The sequence below is a fragment of the Hyaena hyaena genome, unplaced genomic scaffold (genome assembly GCF_003009895.1).
Source record: "Hyaena hyaena isolate Hyena2069 unplaced genomic scaffold, ASM300989v1 scaffold_469, whole genome shotgun sequence".
Lineage (NCBI taxonomy): Eukaryota > Metazoa > Chordata > Mammalia > Carnivora > Hyaenidae > Hyaena > Hyaena hyaena.
This window is the reverse complement of record NW_024081103.1, coordinates 765,393-786,564: the sequence shown is the minus strand read 5'-3', so window position 1 is coordinate 786,564 and position 21,172 is coordinate 765,393. Positions and strand designations below refer to the sequence as shown.

At 39.1% G+C, this 21,172-nt stretch overlaps 1 protein-coding gene across 1 annotated transcript; it reads right to left on the bottom strand.

Annotated features, from left to right (window-relative positions):
* Positions 1 to 52: 52 nt before the first annotated feature.
* On the bottom strand, positions 53 to 20,760 carry LOC120246449 (placenta-specific gene 8 protein). Its single transcript, XM_039253945.1, has 5 exons — positions 20,680 to 20,760; positions 12,203 to 12,344; positions 9,695 to 9,819; positions 3,296 to 3,415; positions 53 to 159 (listed from the first exon to the last, which is right to left on the bottom strand). The coding sequence occupies exons 2-4, from the start codon at positions 12,312 to 12,314 to the stop codon at positions 3,311 to 3,313; spliced, it is 342 nt and encodes a 113-aa protein (XP_039109876.1). The 5' UTR covers positions 12,315 to 12,344; positions 20,680 to 20,760; the 3' UTR covers positions 53 to 159; positions 3,296 to 3,310.
* Positions 20,761 to 21,172: the final 412 nt, after the last annotated feature.

Here is a 21,172-nt window from a genome sequence, read left to right as displayed (position 1 = left end):
AACTAAGCAAAAACATTCATTTAAAATCAATCAAAATCCCCTTCTTTTACCCCATTGATTGTGATTAAGCATATCTGTCATGTTTCATTTGCAAAAGGCAGAGGGTTCAAACTGAAGAAGTGTCTGCTGATTTTAGTTGCTTCAAAAAAAGCTTTTCACCTGTAAAGGACACACAAAGAAGAGAGTTGAGTTTTCTCAATCTACTTTTTAATTTCAATAAACTTTAAATTTTAGAATCATTTTAGATTTACAGAAACGTTGCACAGATAGTACAAAGAGCTCTTACATACCCCGCACCAGTTTCCCTACCAGTTAACATCTTGCTAAGGTAGGTTTGTTACAACTAAGGAACCAGTGTTGATACATAATATTATTAATCAAAGCATATACCTTAGTTAGATTTCTCAAATTTTACCGAATGTCTTTTTTTCTGTTCCAGGATCCCATCTAGGACAGCACGTTACATTCAGTTGTCATGTTTCCATACCTGCCTCTAAACTGTGATTGTTTCTCGGCTTTCTTTCTTTGTGACGACCTTGACAATTTTGGCAAGTACTGGTCAGGTATCTTGCAGAAAACCTATGCGTCCGTTTGGATCTGGCCCATGTTTTTCTCTTGGTTGGACTGGAGTTACGGGGTTTTGAGAGAAGACCACAAAGGTAGAGCGCAGTTCTCATCACATCATTTCAAGGGGACACGCTATCACCATGACTCATCACTGATGAGGTTCTCTTTGTTCACTTGGCTGCAATAGTTTTGTCAGGTTTCTCCACTATAAGCCTACTCTTTTCTCCCCCTTTTCATACTGTTCTTTGAAGAAAAGTTACTGTGCAAACCCATTCTTAAGAGGTAGGAGTTACACTCCGTTGCCTTGAGGGAGGAGCACATACATACATTGTTTGGAATTCTTCCATACTTCTGAAAGATTCGTCTGTTCTCCCCCACATGTTTATTTATTTGTTTGTCGGTTTAATCATGTATTTATAGAACTATGGACTCAATAGATATTTTATCCTGGCTATAATCTGTCCATTTATAATCTAATACTACTTTACTTTGTTGCCTCAATTGTTTCAGTGTTCACAATTGGGGGCTTTTTCAGTTGTTTTTATGCCTCCTTGTTTTTACCTGTTTTTGCGTGTGTGTGTTTATTTCTTTATTTGGGGGGGGGGGGGCAGAGAGAGAATTCCAAGCAGGCTCTGCACTGACCTGGGGCTTGGGGCTTGATCTCACAAATCATGAGATCATAACCTGAGCCGAAATCAAGAGTCAGTGGGACACTTAATCAACTGAGCCACCCAGGCACCCCTAGTGGGTGGTATAGTTTAACTCTTGCTAGTCTAGATTTCAGCATCATACCTTGTCATTTCCCTATACCTCCCACCCACACCTTTATTGTAAGTAGTTTTCATCAAATCCTTGTATTATTACAATGTGAATGCTATCTATTTCCTATTGTGACCTTGATATTCACTTTCACTTTAGAGTAAAAAACCATTCCTTTCAAGAAATGCCTTTCTTTCTTTCTTTCTTTCTTTCTTTCTTTCTTTCTTTCTTTCTTTCTCTTTCTTTCTTTCTTTCTTTCTTTCTTTCTTTCTTTCTTTCTTTCTTTCTTTCTTTCTCTTTCTTTCTTTCTTTCTTTCTTTCTTTCTTTCTTTCTTTCTTTCTTTCTTTTTCTTTCTTTCTTTCTTTCTTTCTTTCTTTCTTTCTTTCTTTCTTTCTTTCTTTCTAAGAGGGAGAGAAAATCCCAAGCAGGCCCCGTTCTGTCAGCATGGAGCCCAACATAGAGGCTCGAATCCACGAACCATGACATCATGATCTGAGCTGAAACCAAGAGTCAGTTGCTCAACCTGAGACATCCAGGTGCCCCCCTTCATTTACACATCTCATAGAATATGATTTTTTCTTCCTCTGACCTTAAAATATCACTTGGTCTAAAGTCCTTAGTCAAACCTGTCATTTTATTTAAAAGCTATTTAATCCTCTCTTTAGAGTATAAAGTCTCAAAGACAAGAGGACCAGCTTATTGATTTTTGTTCCCCACATCACCTAGCATCATCCTGCATAGTACTAGGTACTTGATACATTACTATCTGCTAAATAAATGATATTTTAAAATATATTCTCCATGAGTTATATTTGTTAACCTATGCAGAGTTCTCATTCACTTGAAAAAGAAAGTGGCATATTACAAAGAATGGGAAAATTAATGTTTTTCCCAATACTCAAAATAAATTCTATAGAAGACTGACAAAATCATGTTTATTTCTACTTTACTACATCCTCAATAGCTAATTCTGAAAATCCTGGAAAAATTAGTTGGAAATGAGTTGACTGATTTTTACAAAGTTCAGATTCTGTATAGCATTTCCAAATATTCTATGTTCTATATCCACCACTTTCAGAGTTCACTTTTTCCAATAAGATTTTCCTGCTTGAACTTACCTCATTATTGATAGATGCTTTATGCTGCAATCAGTTCAAATATTACAAAACATGTAATTTTTCATTTGTTCTACTACTTTATTTATCAATTTCTTTGGTCAATTTGTTTGTCTAAGTAGGGGGCATATTTTCTACTTCTTTTGTATCTCACCATACTCTGTTATTTTAGAAGTGGTAAGTGCTTCATTAATGGATCAAAAGAATTCTGAGAAGTCTAGAAAATTCACCATCCCTTTATTTACTAAAATATGATTTCAAAATATAAAGCTATTGTTATAGGCTCTTGTGCCCCCAGCAAAATTCATTTGTTAAAACCCGAACCCCCAGTGTGATGGTATTAGGAGGTAAACCCTCTGGGAAGTTATTAGGTTTAAATAAGGTCATGAAGGTGAGGCCCCCACAATGGAATTACTATCTGCATAAGAAGAGAGACCAGAGCTTGATCTCTTTTCGGGATTTGAAGACACAGTGAGAAGATGGCCACCTATAAGCTAGGAAGAGAGCCCCCACAGGAACTGAATTGGCCCACACCTTGATCTTGAACTTCCCACCCTTCAGAACTGTGAGAAATAAATTCTTGTGTAAACCACTCGCTCTATGCTATATTGTTATGGTGGCCCAAGTAAACTGATACAGCTATTTTCTTCATAACAAAAAACCAAAACCAATCCTTAAAGGAAAATAACATTAGAAAGACTTAAAGAATTATTATTATTGAATCATTACTCAAATTAATGCTAATTAACAAATCCCTTAGTTATATATTATACATATAATTGTCACATTTACAATTAATTATATTGCAATTATATAATAGTTGTTTTTTAAAAAGACAATTTCTGGGACCTACCATTAATTTTTTTTTTTAGAAAGTACGCATGGCTCTTCTTCTATTGATGTCCCTCTTGATCTGGCAAAGAGAACACTGAGGACAGCAAAGGGTCACCATATAGTCGTCACAAATGGATCCCTGTTGAAAATATAAAAGAAATTGAAATTTAAAATCCATCTATTAGGAAATTAAGACTTCAGGATTTTCAAGACACTTTGAAGAGAAGCAGAAAGAATTGATCCTCGGAATTCAGAGTTTGGATGGATACATTTTGGAAAATGTTAATTGATTTTTCCAAATAACTCCTCTTTTTATGACATCAAATGTTTTCCTATACTTCGTAATATTAAAAATAGGAGATATCAACAACCAAATTGTCAGTATGAAGGAAAAACAAAGAGTTCAGAAAGTAAACTCTCAAAATTCTTTCCTCCCACACCCCATCGCTGTCTCAAGAGGCTACTATGATACCGCCATCACAATGAGGGAGGAGACCTAGAAAGAGGGAGATGTGGGATATCAGAAACAGTAGCCTAACAAGAAAGAAGGTAATAAAATCTCCAGGCTCGTGGTGAAGGAGATCCCAGGGTGAGAGCTAAGAACTCTAAGAAATAAAGAGCAACTAGTTCGAAGGGTAGTATCAGCAGGGAGTGATGTCTTCAAGAAGATAATAATGATAGAACGTCTGATATGTTGAATGTGTTGTTAAGAGATTTAGAAAACTGGGAAAGATTAGTTTTGGGGTTAAAGTAAGTGAAAAACTACTCATGGGTAAATGAAAAAAACTACTAATTAAAATGCCAAGAATTATTAAGAGCAGAAAAAACAAAGTTTAATAGGAAAGGCAATCATAGTTCACTACATGACTCCACTCTGAAAACCTAACAGAAGTCTCATAATGTAAGTACCAAATATAGATTTAACCCAAATTACATACAATGATATTGGAAGGAGTGGGGTAGGGAAAAGGTGCACGTTTCTAGTGGAGAAGGAGAAGAAAATGGAACTAAATTCTCATCTTTCAGAGTGGGAGGTCTGTAGACAATGCCCCAAACTGAAAACTCAAAAAGTAGCAATGCAGTCTATGATTTGGAGATACAAAGGGAAACACTCACAGAGTTCTGGGAGTGAGGCAGTAGGGGAGAGAAGTTTGTGGACCACTATTTTTCTTAAAATGTTGGATAATCTGGGGCATCTGTTTGGCTCAACCTGTTAAGCATCCGACTCTTGATTTCAGCTCAGGTCGTGATCTCGTTCATGAGATAGAGCCCCGAGTTGGGCTCTGCACTGATGGCATGGAGCCTGTCTGGGATTCTCTCTCCCTTGCCCTCTTCCCCTCCCCCTCAAAATAAATAAATAAACTTAAAAAAAATTGGATAATCTAAAAACCTATGTGCTTGCAGAGCTTTGGTAAATAAATTAAACCTATACTAGAAAACAGGAACAGGGTTATTTAGTGGGCCAGAAATTTTGAGTAAGTTTTTGGAAATAGGAATCAGATGGGATTACACTGATGGAGAAAGTAAAACAGAAGTAGGGAACCTGAAACCTAACAGGGTCACAAGCAGGGCATTTGATAAACCTGGAAACTCAGGAGGAAGAACAGTCTGGGGAATGGAAGACATGAAGTTAACTAAAGCCTGCCTGTGCATTGGGGCGGGTCCAGCACCACTAGTTATGGCTTTGCTGCAGGGTACAGCATGTAGATAAATTTAACAGAGGATTCTGAGTTGGGCTTTAGGGCCCTATTAGAAGAGGGGAAGTGGTACGGCGGGGCGGGGGCGGGGGGCAGTTCTTCACCCATCTTCCAAGAGATCAGATTTCCTAAGACGACACAGACACACTTAAAGAAAGAATGAAAGGTAAAGACATGTTAGCACAGCAGAGAAATCTAAATTGCTCTCATCCATGGGATAGCCAAATTGTTTTATATTTGGTATTCACTGAATTTTTTTTTTAGTTCTTTTCTTCCTTTTGCTGCATAGGTCTTTCACGGTTTCTTTTCTTCCCTTTAGATGTCCCACTAATTTTTATCCAATTAGTGATTTCCCTTAATTTTTTTACTCAAACTTAAAATTATATTTATCTTGAGGTTCATCCAGGTTTTTGTGTGTATCAATAATTCATTCCTTTTTGTTACTGAGTAGTATTCCATTATATGGATATATCACGCTTTGCTTTTCCATTCACTCGCAAGGGGATATTTGGATTGTTTTTAGTTTAGGGCTGTTAAAAGCAAAACTGCTCTGAACACTTGATATAAGTCTTGGTATGGATGTAAATTTCCTTGGGTAAATATCCAGGAGTAGAATGACTGGGTCAAATGGCAGGTGTGTCTAACTTTTTAAGAAAATACCTTTTACATCCCAACCAGCAGTGCGTGTAAGTTTCAGTTCCTCCAAATCTGGCAATACTTGCTGTGGTTTGGTCTGATTAATTTTAGTCATTCCCATGGTTGTGTAATGGTATCTCATTGTGGTTTTCATGTATGTTTCTCTAATGACTAATGATGTTGAACATCTTTTTATGCGCTTCTTTGTCATCCAAATGTTTTCTTTTTCCATTAATTTTATTTAAAAAAATTTTTTTTAATGTTTTATTTATTTCTAGGAGAGAGAGAGAGAGACAGCGTGAGCAGGGGAGGGTCAGAGAGAGAGGGAGTCACAGACTCCGAAACAGGCTCCAGGCTCTGAGCTGGCAGTCAGCACAGAGCCTGACGCAGGGCTCGAACCCACGAACCGCGAGATCATGACCTAAGCGAAAGTCGGACGCTTAACCAACTAAGCCACCCAGGCGCCCCCATTAACTTTATTTTTATTGTGTTAAGAACACTTTTCATGAGATCTATCCTTTTAATAAATTTTAAGTGTACATAACACAACAACTTGGATGGACCTCAAAATAATCCTATTAAGTAAAAGAAGCTAGATAAAAGTGTACAGACTGTATAGTTCTATTATATAAAACTGCAGAAAATGCAAATTATAGTGACAGAAAGCATTGGTGGTTAGTTGGGGAAGAGGAGAGGAGAAAGAGGAAAGATTACAAATGGGTATGAGTAAACCTTCGGAGGTGATGAATATCGCTGCCTTGATTGTGAGGATGGTTTCATGGGTCTATATCATGACTATATAAACTTATCAAATTATGCACTTTACATATATGCAGCTTATTATAAGTCAATTATATATCAATAAAGTTTTTTAATGGAAAATAATTATATTTAGCTATCAATGTCATACAAAATAAAGTCTTTAGAATGCTTTATTCTTCCTCTTCTGTCCAATCTTCCAAATTTTTGTTAAAACCAAATAAAATTTACTTTCAGACTGTTTTTTTTTAAATGTTTATTTATTTTTGAGAGAGAGAGAGTGTGTGTGAGCAAAGGGGAGAGAGAGAGGGAGACACAGAATCTGAAGCAGGCATCAGGCTCTGAGCTGTCAGCACAGAGCCCCATGTGGGGCTTGAACTCAGGAACAGTGAGATCAGGACCTGAGCCAAAGTTGGACACTTAACCAACTGAGACACCCAGGCACCCCACTTTCAGACTGTTACTAGTTTTTCAGACTCCCGAAGAGTCTTTAGAAAAGTTGATTATGCAAAGTCACCACCCAAAAAACAAATAAGCCAGTGATGAAATGGGCAAAAGACATGAATAGACACTTTTCCAAAGAAGACATTTAGATGGCTAACAGACACATGAAAAAATGCTCAACAGCACTCATCATCAGGGAAATACAAATCAAAACCACAATATGATACCACCTCACACCCATCAAAATGACTAAAATTAACAACTCAGGCAATGACAGATGTTGACAAGGATGTAGAGAAAGAAGAGTCCTTTTACACTAAAGGTAGAAATGAAAACTGGTGCAGTCACTCTGGAAAACAGTATGGAGGTTTGTCAAAAAATTAAGAATAAAACGACCTAGAACCCAACAATTGCACTCCTAGGTATTTATCCAAAGGATACAGGTGTGCTGTTTCAAAGGGGCACATGCACCCCAATGTTTATAGCAGCACTATTGACAATAGGCAAAGTATGGAAAGAGCCCAAATGTCCATCGACTGATGAATGGATAAAGATGCAGTATACATATATACAATGGACTATTACTTGGCAATTAAAAAAAAAGAATGAAATCTTGCCATTCGCAACAATGTGGATGGAACTAGAGTGTATTATGCTAAGCAAAATTAGTCAGAGAAGGACATGACTTCATTCATATGTGGAATTTAAGATACAAAACAGATGAACATAGGGGAAGGGAAGCAAAAATAATATAAAAACAAGGAGAGGGCAAAACATAAGAGACTCTTAAATTGGAGAACAAACTGAGGGTTGGTGAAGCGGTGTGGGTGGGGGAATGGCTAAAGGGGCAAGAGGCATTGAGGAAGACACCTGATGGGATGAGCACTGGGTATGATATGTAGGGGATGAATCATTGGATTCTACTCCTGAAATCATTATTGCACTATATGCTAACTAACTTGGATGTATATTTTTTAAAAATTTAAAAAAAAGAAAATTTGATTATGGACTAAGCCTTTAAAAAACTAGTAATTTCATGTTAAACAATATAGCATAATTAAATAAAAAGCACTCACAAATCAATAAGAAAAAGCAAAAAACCCAATAAAGCAATGAACAAAAGATATGTACAGATAATTTACAGAAGCAATGCAAAAGGACGAAGAAGTTTTAAAAATTTGCTTGATCTTAATTAATAAAACTTAAACATCAATGAACTAACATTTTGCCTCTCCGATGGGCAAAATGAAAAAAATTATCCAATATTGGGCACACATATAATGTTAATGGATTTTAAGTTAATACAATTTTTTGGAGAGGAATTTGACAGTTTCAAATTTTGAATGTGCATATACTGTAATCTATCAATCTAATTTTGGACACTATTACACAAAAATACCAGTGCCTATACAGAAGCATAATGTTAAAAAGCATAAATAGTTAAATGTATTAACTATTTAATCTGAAATATTACTTAGCCTTTCATCAGTAGGGAAGTGATTAAGTAAATTACCTATATGGTGGAATATTATGAACACATTAAAAAGGATCTGTATTACAGATATAAAGGAGGTCTACCAACTATTAAGTGGGAAAAAAACAGTCTACAGTATATGACCCCATTTTAAAAGATAAAAACAAATCAGAATAAAACAGTCCCTCACTCCCTAAAGCCTATATGTCCACATCCATAGCTAGAGCTACATCTAATCTATATTTGTATGCCTTACAGGCATAAAAAAAAAAAAGCTAAAAGAGAGTGCACACCAAATTATTAACAGAGTTTATCACTGAGTAGTGGAAGTGTGTGTAAAGGGGTTAGATGTTCACTTTTTACTTCATGTAGTTTTGTGTTTGAATCTGTCATAAAATTATGTATAAAGCATATATTATTTTTGTAATAAAAAACTAACAAATGCTTTTCAGTTAACAAATAAACTAATTTCAATGGAATAAAATAAATTACTAAAGCATTCTATTCATTTGTTCCCTGTGATGGTTAATTTAATGTATCAACTTGGCTAGTCATCCACCCATATATTCTAGATGTTTCTGTGAAGATTTTTTAGATGAGAGTCACATTTAAACCAGTAGATTTTGAGTAAAGCAGATTATCCTCTGTAATGTGGCTAGGCGTCCTCCAATCAGTTGAAGGCCTCAACAGGGAAAGATTGACCCCCACCCCCCCCAGAGCAAGAAGAAATTTTGCCCACAGGCTGCCTTCAGACTCAAACTGCAACTTTCCCCAGCCTGCCAGCCTCCTCTGCTTTTTGGACTTGCCAACCCTCAAAATCCTATGAACCGATTCCTTAAAATCTCTCTCTCTGTATATGTATCTAGATTTCTCTATGTCTATATCATCTATATCTCCTTTTGGAAAGCCCTGACCAACACATTCTCCTAGTACATAAAGTCTAGCTTGTGGTATAGTGGAATGTGCATGCGTGGCATGTTACAGCTGAATATTGACAACTTCTACTAGGGTGCATATCTTTGGGTGAGTTCCTCTACCTCTTAAAACTTTTAAGTCCTTGTCTATAAAATGTGGCCCTACTCACTTTACGGGGATGGTGTAAGCATTCAGTGAGGTAACACATGTAACATACCTGGGGCTTGGTTGGTTCTGAATAATCCCCTTCCATTGAATGATATCCATTACAAATGAGAACTGCCTATGTTCTAGGGTCTTTAACAGAAACCTAGAAGGAGGTCACATAACTAAAGGATCTGTTGCCACACGACTGAATACAAGGCTGCACATGCCAGGAAACACCTACCGATCAAATTCAGGTGAGGGACACCATCAAATGGCTTCCAAGTTTAGAGCAATTATTTTGGAGGCGGGTGCATATGTGAATGACACAGTGTTGTAAGAGACTCACAGGAATGCCGTATCGGGTCCGGTAGAGAGTCCTCATTGCGACACTTGTTCCACACAGACAGCATTCATTCATGTCAGCTGCAACTTGACATGCGAGACACACGAAACAAAATGTGCCACAGAGACCTGGACATATGGAAGCAGAGGAACAGGTTACTCCACTCCGTTCCCACCGCGTTTGAAAGTTAGTTTGCTTTCACGAATAGCAGCCCCAATCATGACTGCCATCCATCCAGTAGGGCTGGATGGGATGGGTATAAAGCTGAAGGATGAGGCAGGTTGGGGACTGCATGATGAAGTGTGAGTGCTCGGAATTGGTTATGAAAGTTATGAAGAATCACTGAAATATTTTAAGAAGGAAGAATGATTTGGTCAGGGTTGCAATTAAGAAATCCTGCTATGAAGCAATTAAGCTTATATTAGAACTTGTAATTCACTTTTTTGAGGAACAATACTAGGGGCTGGAAGATTAAAATATTCATCTCTAGAATGTTTTAGAAATGCAGTCTTAGTGGGGCGCCTGGGTGGCTTAGTTGGTTAAGCTTCCGACTTTCGCTTAGGTCATGATCTCGCGGTTCGTGGGTTCGAGCCCTGTGTCGGGCTCTGTGCTGACTGCCAGCTCAGAGCCTGGAGCCTGTTTCAGAGTCTGTGACTCCCTCTCTCTCTGACCCTCCCCTGCTCACGCTGTCTCTCTCTCTCTCTCTCTCCTAGAAATAAATAAAACATTAAAAAAAATTAAAAGAAAAAAAAGAAATGTAGTCTTAGTATTACTATGATTTGCAGATGCTGAACTAGTCTTGAGATGTGTAAGTCATCACCCCAGATCATTCACTAAGACAATGAGAGAGAATAAACAAACCCATTGTTCCATTTTCTAGGTAAGTTTTCTCTCTTTGCTTTTTAAATTTTTTTAATGTTTATGTTTATTTTTGAAGCACAGAGAGAGAGACAGAGCTTGGGCGGGGGAAATGGGCAAAGAGAGAGGGAGACAGGCTCCAAGCTGTCAACACAGATCCTGATGTGGGGCTCGAGCTCACCAGCTGTGAGACCATGACCTGAGCCAAAATTGGACGCACAACTGACTGAGCCACCCAGACACCCCTCTCTCTGTGTTTTTTAAAGTACAGTTGACCCCTGGATGATGCAGAGGTTTGGGGGCCCCAACCCCTTGCACAGTCAAAAATCTGTGTGTAACTAAAAAATTATTTTTAATGTCTATTTATTTTTGAAAAAGAGAGAAAGAGACAGAGCATGAGAAGGGGAGGGATAAAGAGAGAGGGAGACACATAATCTAAAACAGTCTCCAGGCTCTGAGCTGTCCATACAGAGCCTGACTCAGGATTTAAACTCAGGAACAGTGAAATCAGGACCTGAGCTGGAGACAGACACGTCATCGACTGAGCCACCCAGGTGCCCCTGTGTGTAACTTTTGAATCCCCCCAAACTTAACTACTAATAGCCTACTACTAACAGGAAGCCTTACTCATAACATAAACAGTTGATTAACACGTATTTTATATGTTATATGTATTACACATTATATTCTTACACTAAGGTTAGCTAGAGAAAAGCAAATGTTCAGGAAAGCATGGGAAGAGAAAATGCTGTGAATGTACTGTCCTGCACAGAAACCTGCATAGACGTGAGCCATGTCTCACGTCTCACAACATAGGGTTGAGCAGTTCAACCCTAGGTTGTTCAGGGGTCAACTTGATTCCAAATTTCAATTTCATTGGTAAGTTAAAGTTTAATGTATTTTCTTTCCTGATCTCAGAACATTCTGTAGACTTGAGGCAGCAAATAAACCCCAGAGCAAATGTTTTTGTAGGCAGGTTGGTTTGTTTCTTTGCTGGTATTGAGAACTAAGCTTCTTGACATCTGACATTCCCATCCCACCCCCAAATTTACGCCTCCTCAACTTTACTTAGAGAGGTCTCACAAAAAGAAAACAAAGCAGAGTCACAGATTCTTTTCTGATGAGAAGCTGACTGCCTTTAGAATTCTGTATTCTCGGATATATAAAAAAATCTAAATGTAGAATTTAAAATAATCCTTTCCTGAGTCCACGTCAAAATCATGGATGAGTAGTACCCCTGTGTACCGCACAATGTAACTATAAAGTAATGAGTTTACATATAATAAAAACAGTCCTTTCTCTTTCTTTTTTTTTAATCAAGTTAAACTGGAAATGTCTCTTTTAAATTAATGTGTGGTCCATTTATAATCATTAGACCAGACCCACTCATTGTGAGAATCATCAGCTTTGTTACTGTTATCTTAACTCCAGAACTAATTTTAGAAGTAAGACTATTGTTTCACATGCTGGAGAAAAATTAACTTATAATCAGCACAAGCTTTTTTTCTTAACTTACCATTCACTGCCTGACATGCCAGGTGCCCTGTAATGGGCCAGGAACCTTCACTACACAATAAGGGAGGGATGAGGGAAGGCTTTGACCTTTGGTCATTCACCCCAGTGGCAATTATGGGGGCATTTCCTAGCACTTACAGACTCCGCAGTCACTGAAGCAATCACACATGCCTGTCTGCCAGTTGGAGTTTTGGGGTACAGGACCACATCCAGGCTGAGTCACGATGACCACTGGTGACTGGGCTTGCATTTTCGATGCAAGGTCTTAAATGGCAGTGGTCTGAAAAGGAAAAAGTTGGTGTAAGTAGAGTCAGCTTTGCTCATGGAAACCTGTTTTGATGCATTCTACTTCAAAGGCAAGTGTGACAATTTAGATGAAGTTGCTTGCTGACATTTTTGATTGATTGTTTGAAAGGTTTTTTTTATGTTTTATTTTTACTTGAGAGAGAGAGAGAAAGAAAGAGAGAGTGAGAGAAGGAGACAGGATCTGAAGGGGGCTCTGTGCTGACAGCAGAGAGCCTGATGTGGGGCTTGAACTTCTGAACCGTGAGATCATGCCCTGAGCTGAAGTGAGAAGCCAAACCAACTCAGCCACCCATGCACATAATAAAGTTTTTATTTAAATTCTAGTTAGTTAACATACAGGATAATATTGGTTTCAGGTACAGAATTTAATGATTTATCGCTTACATCTAACACCAGTGCTCCTCACAACAAATGCCCACCTTAACACCCATCACCCACTTAACCCAGCCCCCTGCCCACCTCCCTCCATCCTTGCTGATCTTTGAAGAACATAATTTCTATCTCTGCTCCCCAGAGGAGGGAGGCCCCTGGAGGAAGGAATTCCCTGAACTGGCCAAATGAACAATCGCTTCTCTTGGAGTAAGGGAGCAAAACAGGGTTATTGGTACTGGTTTTACACAGCTATCTAGTATCCACGCAAGATGGGAACCAATGACCAACTTGTACTAGTTGTCAGAAGTAGTGAATTGCAGAATACAGTAGGCTTCTTTAAAGTTGCACCGTCATCCTAAGCTTTTGTGTACACACATCCTTCCCCTCTTCTTCCTTTTATATGTTCCCTTTTCTTTTGGGTTTATTTCTGATTAGCAGTTGTAAAGAAAAACCTCCCCTATTTTCTGGCTACCCACAGAAGAGGTGACTTCTACTCACCAAATGTGTGGTATTTTTATCCCACACCAAGCAATTCTGCAATAGCAGCTCTAGTGTCCTACAGTCCAACTCAATTCTGACACAGTCTACAGGAGATAGCCTCAGATCCCACAGAGTAAGGATTCATTTAACAAGTCACTTACCAGAAAAAAAAAAAAAAAAGAATGAGGATAATCTCTATAAACTCACGTAGAATGATTTCCTGGATATCTGTTAAGTGAAAAAAGCAACATACAAGAGTATCTGTTGTATGACATCCTTTATGTAAGAAATAAAGGAAGGAATGTATATAGAAAACATACATATACAATAAGAATTACAGAAGGAATAAACCAGAAATGAATACGTTTGTTATGTTCAGAGTAAATAGGGTAAAACGAATGGGAGAATGGAAACAGAATGGTAGGGGTGAGGTGATACCAGTCATCACGAGGAAGTCACCAACTAGCTAAGGTGAGCCTACTGGAAGACAAAGGGGAGTCGAGACAGGAGAGATACGGCTAGAGTCCACTACCAGGGGAAGAGTCCACTCTTTTTTTTTTAATGTTTATTTATTTGTTTTCGAGAGGTGGGGGGGGACAGAGGGAGACAGAGAATCCCAAGCGTGCTTCGTGCTGTCAGCATAAAGCCTGACATAGGGCTTGAACTCGAGAGTCATGAGACTGTGACCTGAGCCCAAGCCAGACATTTAACCGACTGAAGCCACCCAGGTGCCCCTGTATTATAATTAATATTAAAACCACACTGAAAGGAGTAGGGAAGAAAAGGTTAACCATAACAACCTTGGAAATCAGTGTTTTGACTATGTAATGTAAGGCTAAAGACAAAAAGAACAAATATTTATACCCTAGCTATTAAACTTGTTTTTCATAAGAGTATGGGTTAGCAGTTCTGAAATTTCTTTATATATATCCATGCTGAGTAAATAAATATATTGTAGATAATAAGCCTGAGTAATCAAAATTAATATTACCAGTAATGGGACATATTGACATCATGTATTTGCTTAATATCATGTACTGAAGGATACAACATCATTTCTGTGTTATTTTACCAAAAATACATATTCAAAATCCACTCATGATAAAGTATCAGACAAACACAAGGGGAAGGATATTCTACAATATATCTGGCCAGTCCTCTTTAGAAGTGTCAACACTGTGAAAAACAGATGGAAGGGGACTAAGGAGATAGGGTGACCAAATACATTTTGGGATCTTGAATTGAATCCTGGAACAGAAAAGGGACTGTCAATACTCTTCAACCAGAGATCATGAAGAACACAAGTCTAGTTGAACAATTTGGGTTTATTACTTATAGCAAAGGGGAAGGCACACCATGGGGACTATAGGGTGTCTGAGTATCAAGGTATTAGAAAACACTTTTCAGCTGGGTAACCTTGGAAAAGGATCAAGGAAATGGAGGTGATCCAGAAAGGGGAATACAATTCTATGAGTGGGTATATTAATAAATCTTCTCTACAGGGAGCACTGACCTAGTGCAAGGATACCTCTGCAATTGGTAAAACAGAAGCAGTCATTCATATTAGCCAGGAAAGGGAAACATTGGTATGTTGTGGCTTGGATAATGCTTAAAGTTCAAGTATGTGTTCTAATATGATTATGGAATGCTAGTGTTTTTATCTTGATCCATCATGGTCACAGACTAGCCTTATCTGATAGTGATGCTCTGTGAAATTGTTTATGTGTAAGAGGAAAACATCAAGACCTTGTATGAGATGACAGGGATGGACCTTGAGGGTGTTAATGCTAAGTGAGATAAGTCAGACAGAGAAACATAAATACTGTATGATCTCCCTTATATGTGGAATCTAAAACCAACCAACCAAGGGCACTTGGGCGGCTCAGTGTGGAGCTTGTTTGTGATTCTCTCTCTCTGCACCCCCCCCCCATTTTGAAGACTCCCTTCAAAGTATTTCCCAAACACTTTGTGTGAGGGTTCCAATTATTGCACATCCTGGTCAACATTTGTTATTGTCTGTCTTTCTGTGTGCTATTTTTGCAACATTTTTCATAAATCTAAAATTATTTAAAAAAAAAAAAGACAAAACAAAACATAAAAAAGAGTCTGGGAAGAGGGGAGCCCTATAGGATTTACAGTGAAAAAAATAGAAAAATAGCCTGTTACAAATGCTGTAAAAAATATTTTCCTAAATTCAAGTAATACATAATGTAACTATAGCCATTATAAAAGTTTTGAATTTCCCTTCCTTATTCTTAGGAACTATTCTAAAGAATTTCTCTTTTGAGGGTGTGGGTGACGGTGGATGTCTCAGTCGGGTAAGCATTGCACTTCGACTCAGGTCATGATCTCACGATTTGTGGGTTTGAGCCCCGCTCTGGGCTCTGTGCTGACAGCCAGCTCAGAGCCTGGAGTCTGTTTCAGATTCTGTGTCTCCCTCTCTCTCTGACCCTCCCCTGTTCATGCTGTCTTTCTCTCAGAAATAAATAAAACATTGTTTAAAAATTTTAAAAAAGAATTTCTCTTTTTTTGTATAAAATACCATTAAACTGCATGCAGAATAGTTGAAGCTTATTTTAAATTTATTAGGTTTGTCCTTTAATAAAGATATATTAAAGTGGTTTTTGGTTTTGAGTTTTGCTTTATAAAAAAACAATACCGTAATGGCCTTTTACTGCTGTTTGGCAATAAAGGACGATTGTGGATGTCAAAGAAAACAATGCAAAGGAATGTTGTAGTAAGTAAACACAAAACCACTGGGGGCTGATCATGGGGGCGGGGTGTTATTTGCCATTGTCTATGTGGGGAGGAGTCTTCTATCCTGAAGTGATGGAATTTAGTGAACCATCTGGCTGTGCTTGGCCTCCCTTCGCAGGAGGTTAAGGAGGCTGAGAGCAGGTCGGTGTCAGGCTGAACCAAGCTGTCAAACCCTCCCTGCCCATCAGCAGCCCCTGTTTTGCCTTTGAGGGTAAATAGCCCATCTGGCCCCAGTTGCGGTCCAAAGGCGAGGTGACATCCCCTGATGCTGGGGTAGGCTGGCTTCAGCTCTGCTGCGCAGAGTGTGGGGTGGGCTTCTCATCTGGTCTGTGCCCTTGCCACCAAGGATGGTGAGTGCGAGCTGCAGTATTCCTGCCCCCGCGGAAGGTGTTTTCCAACAGGTACCCACATTCAGCCTTGTTGCTATCTTTGATTATGTGCTGGGCTCTCTCCCCTGCCGGTGCCTCCAAATTCTCCAGGGCAACATGCAACCGGCCCAAGGGTTGGGCCGGCGGCAGTGAGGGGGCCGACTGCTCCAGGCATCTGCCCCTCGAGGTCGTGGGAAGGGTCCGCGAGGCTGGGAGCCGCTGGTCTCTCCAGCTGGATGCGCGGCACGCACTGAACAAAGGGCGCGCGGCGGTCAGGATGAGCCTGGAGGGGACAGCGGCTGGGGCTTCGCGCAGCCTCAGGAGCTGCAGTCCAGGGCGAGGGACCCGGGGAGCTGGGACAGGTCCTCGCCCCGGCAGCCAGCTGGCCGCCCCCCCCCCCTGCCGCCGCGCCCCAGCCACCCAGGCTCACTGGGCATCTACATAAATTTAGAAACGCTTTCACTAGCTGGTGTCGGCTGTTCAGCTTACTTCTGATAGGGAAGTAAGACAGAAAGAAACTAACACGCCTCGCTGTTTTTAACGCCTATGAGGTGGGTTCTAGATTCTAATACCGGTGCATTTGCCCAGTTTTTATCTTAATAGGCAGCAACCGCAGTTTTCTGAACAAATTCCTTCTGTCGATCTCATGAGAAAGCAAGTAAAGAAATTTTCTTTCCTTTCCGTTGCTCACCCTTTTCACAATAATTAGCTTGGCTTTGGGGAAAGTAAGCCTCCAGCGTGGTATGGAAGCCCCGTAAAGGCAGCGAAATCTGTGCGCTGTTTTCGCTGATGTACTTCTTAAGTTTAGAATGGGCCTGGCACACAGGAGGTGCCCGTTAACATTCCCGCTACCACGTTCTCTTAACCCCCATCTTGCCGAGGCAATGCGTGATGCCGGTTGGAGATGGTGTACATCAGACCCTGGCTAGCGCCCACTGAAGCAATGGCTCTTCTTTACAAGACCCAGTTTTCCTCTATATCCCAAACTCCAGTACTAAAATGATAGAAGGGGGTGATAGGTTCCCCCATTTGGGGAAGAAGACACATTGCAGGGAATACTTTAAAAATGGCATATTGCTTTTTGCATTGCAACAATCAACTCTTAGGAAAAACATGAGAGGCTATACCACGAAGTGTGTCTGGTTATCTCTGGGTGCTTGACTGATAAATTTTTGTTTTACTTTTATCTTTATAAATTCATGTATTGTCTGCATAACTACAATGAACATTCATTCATTCATTCACAAAGAAGTCCTGGGGAACTTTTAAAAGAACTGTTTATTTATTCATTTAGAGAGAGATTGAGATAGAGCGTGAACAGGTGGCTGGCAATAGAGAGAGAAGGAGACAGAGAATCCCAAGCAGGCTCTGCAGTCCAGATCCTGACATGGGGCTCGAACCCATAAACCATGAAATCATGACCTGAGCTGAAATCAAGAGTTGGAAGCTTAACTGACTGGGCCATCCAGGCACCCTCACTTATTTCTCTTATAACCAACAATTTGGAAACAAAAAACAAACACAATCACTTTTTAAAAATTGTAAAGGGATCACGCTGATTATGCTAGAGCCATTTGTATTTTTTTTTTCCCTTAGTGCCTGGCCAATACCTGGCACAAAACTGGCATTCAATAAATATCAGGTGAGTGAATGAATATTTCTACAATCTCTCTCTCAGAGGAAAAACATGTTCATGTAACTTGCTTATCTTTTAAGAACTCTGCACTGTGATTTTTTTTTTAATTATTTATTTCTAGGAGAGAGAGAGAGAGAGAGACAGCGTGAGCAGGGGAGGGTCAGAGAGAGAGGGAGTCACAGACTGAAACAGGCTCCAGGCTCTGAGCGGGCAGTCAGCACAGAGCCCGACGCGGGGCTCGAACCCACGAACCGCGAGATCATGACCTAAGCGAAAGTCGGACGCTCAACCGACTAAGCCACCCAGGCGCCCCTGCACTGTGATTTTAATATAGTAACAGTAATCTGAAGGTTGCAGAGTTGAAACTTGTCTGCAATTATAGAATTGCCCTTCCCTTCACCTGTCTTCACTCAATATATTCTTTTTTTTAAATTTTTTTTTAACGTTTTGTTGATTTCTGAGAAAGAGAGACAGCATGAGCAGGGGAGGGTCAGAGAAAGAGGGAGACATAGAATCTGAAACAGGCTCCAGGCTCTGAGCTAGGTGTCAGCACAGAGCCCTACGGGGGGCTTGAACCCACGAACAGTGAGATCATGACCTGAGCCAAAGTCGGCCGCCCAACCGACTGAGCCACCCAGGTGCCCCTTCACTCAGTATATTCTATATGTGTTTATGAATTCAAATGGGCTGCTATTAGCCCTTTTAGCAGCATGAGATCTGAACATTTTCAAAGTACCTTTGAAGTCCAATCGGTATATTCATTCTGTCGCAAGTAGCTTCATCCAAAATGTCCTTATGCTGACTGCCGCTTAATTTATAAAAAATCGACTTTCTCAGTTTAGTGGCCAAAACAGTCTTCAGCACAGCAAAGTTTTTTTCTTTCACTACTTTTGACTTCCTCTTTTAAATATGGGAAATTGTGGGTACCCAGGTGCTTCCGTGGACTTTAGTGCAATTAACTGGGCCCCAAGAGATTTCTCATGTTATTTAAAGAAGTTCATTTCTGATGAAGGTCACCTTACAGGAGTGGGGAAAGCTGTTCTATCCAGCCCAGCCCAGAAGAGCAGTGCTAGAAGGAACCTATGTTGCAGATATTCATCTGATCAATAAATCAATGTTCAAAAGGGTTTTATAATCTCTCACATAGAAACTCTCTCAAGGAAACACCATCCTTGATGGTTATAAAACTGAGAGGAGAAAGGAAACACACTCTTACACAGGTCTGTGGTTCAAAGATGATTTCAAAATTCTAGAGAACTGTAAGTTGCAATGAAATCTAAAACAGTAACAAATGCAAAGCCTCCCCAGAGGCTATAGATCTCTTTTGCTTCAGCCTTAAGTATCTAATAGTTTTTAATCCTAGCATTCAAGATCAGAGATCAACAGTATTTGGAGATAGGGGAGGTGGTGGTGATAACAAGACAACTTTCCTGAAATCTCTCTACTGCCAGTAACCTTGCTAAGAATTTCTGGGACCTTATCTACAACAAGCCTGTCTCCCAAGTTCAGTGGTTCTCAATGCTTACTGTGCGTAAACACCACTTGGAGAGCTTGTTTACCGGGAAGAGTGCTGGGCATTAGCCTCAAAAAATTGTTATTCAGTGTAATATATTACATTAATTATATTAATATTAGTCAATCCAGGTACTAAATACATTACTTAGATTTTCTTCTTCTTTCTAGTGTTTACTGATGTTAAAATTTGATTTTTAATTTTTTTAAAGATTTTATTTTTAATTTTTATTTAATTTATTTTTTTAATTTACATCCAAGTTAGTGAGCATAAAGTGCAACAATGATTTTAGGAGTAGATTCCTTAATGCCCCGTTACCCATTTAGCCCATCCCCCCTCCCACAACCCCTCCAGCAACCCTCTGTGTGTTCTCCATATTTAAGTCTCTTATGTTTTGTCCCCCTCCCTGTTTTTATATTATTTTTGCTTCCCTTCCCTTATGTTCATTTAAGATTTTATTTTTAACTAATCCCTGCCCCTAACGTGGAGCTTAAACTCACAACTCCGAAATCAAGAGTTGCGTACTCCACCGACTGAGCCAGCCAGGCACCCTGATTTTTTCACTTCAGTTGAAACATTTTCATTTCATAATCTCTCATCTCATTAGCTATCAAATGTAAGACGAGAAGGGTAACATCTCTAAACATATAAGTTTAATTTTGAAGGATTCTAGTCTGTTTTCTTACTTTCATGTTGAAAATTCAGAGATTCTCATGATTCATTAGCTAAATCCATTTAGCTAAAAATCCATTAGCTAAAAAATCCCATTTCCCATTTCTAGTATTTTAAATGGATAGATCAAGTAAACTATTTGCAAAGCACAAAGAAATTAGACCAGCACAAGTAAACATGCATATGTATTAATACAAAGAATGAAATTAATGATCAGGTTAGTAAGCACAATATCTAGTATATGTTTTCTGTTGAAAACGGTAGTTGTTGAGGATGCAAGGCTAACTTACACTACTCTGAAAAGCATGGCATCTAACACAAGCTTGGCACATACTTGTTGAATTTGACTACATTTAAACCAATTAGATAAGAAAACACTGGCCTTTCAGCTGAACCTCAAAATACAGTATATTAGAAATAAAAATAAGAAAATTGAGTAGGTAAAAAATCTACCCCCTCTGCCGGTGCTAAGATAAGCTTTTAAAGAATTGTTTGATTTTAAAGTACTTACAGTGAAGAAATAGGTTCCGAACAGGAAGTGTCTTGTAGTGTGGGAGAGAACCTCACTAGAGGAGAAAGGTATATGAAGACAGAGAAGTAAATGTGCAGCACATAGTTCAAACAACTGATTCAGAGGTTTTTATTGGCCAGTGTAATTCTAGCAGCAAGGTGTGTTCAAGCTACCTTGAAACTGAAAATACTTCTTGCCCCATAATGTGTGCTCCTTCTCCTGGGTTGTGTTAAGGGAAAAGATTTGATTTATTATATAATTTGATTGCTTTTACATGCCTGGGAGAGCTTACCAATTTTTAAAATTTACTTCCTTTAGTGCAACAAATAACTACGGTTTAGCATAGATCTATTGCCATATTTATATTGGGAGAAAAAAGAACATCTGGAATTCTATACATAATCTGAATTTCTCTTTCTTTTTTTCTGCTTCTTTGGACATCTTTTGTTTTCTCTAGCATTGATGAAATGCTTACTATGTGTTAGGAACTGTT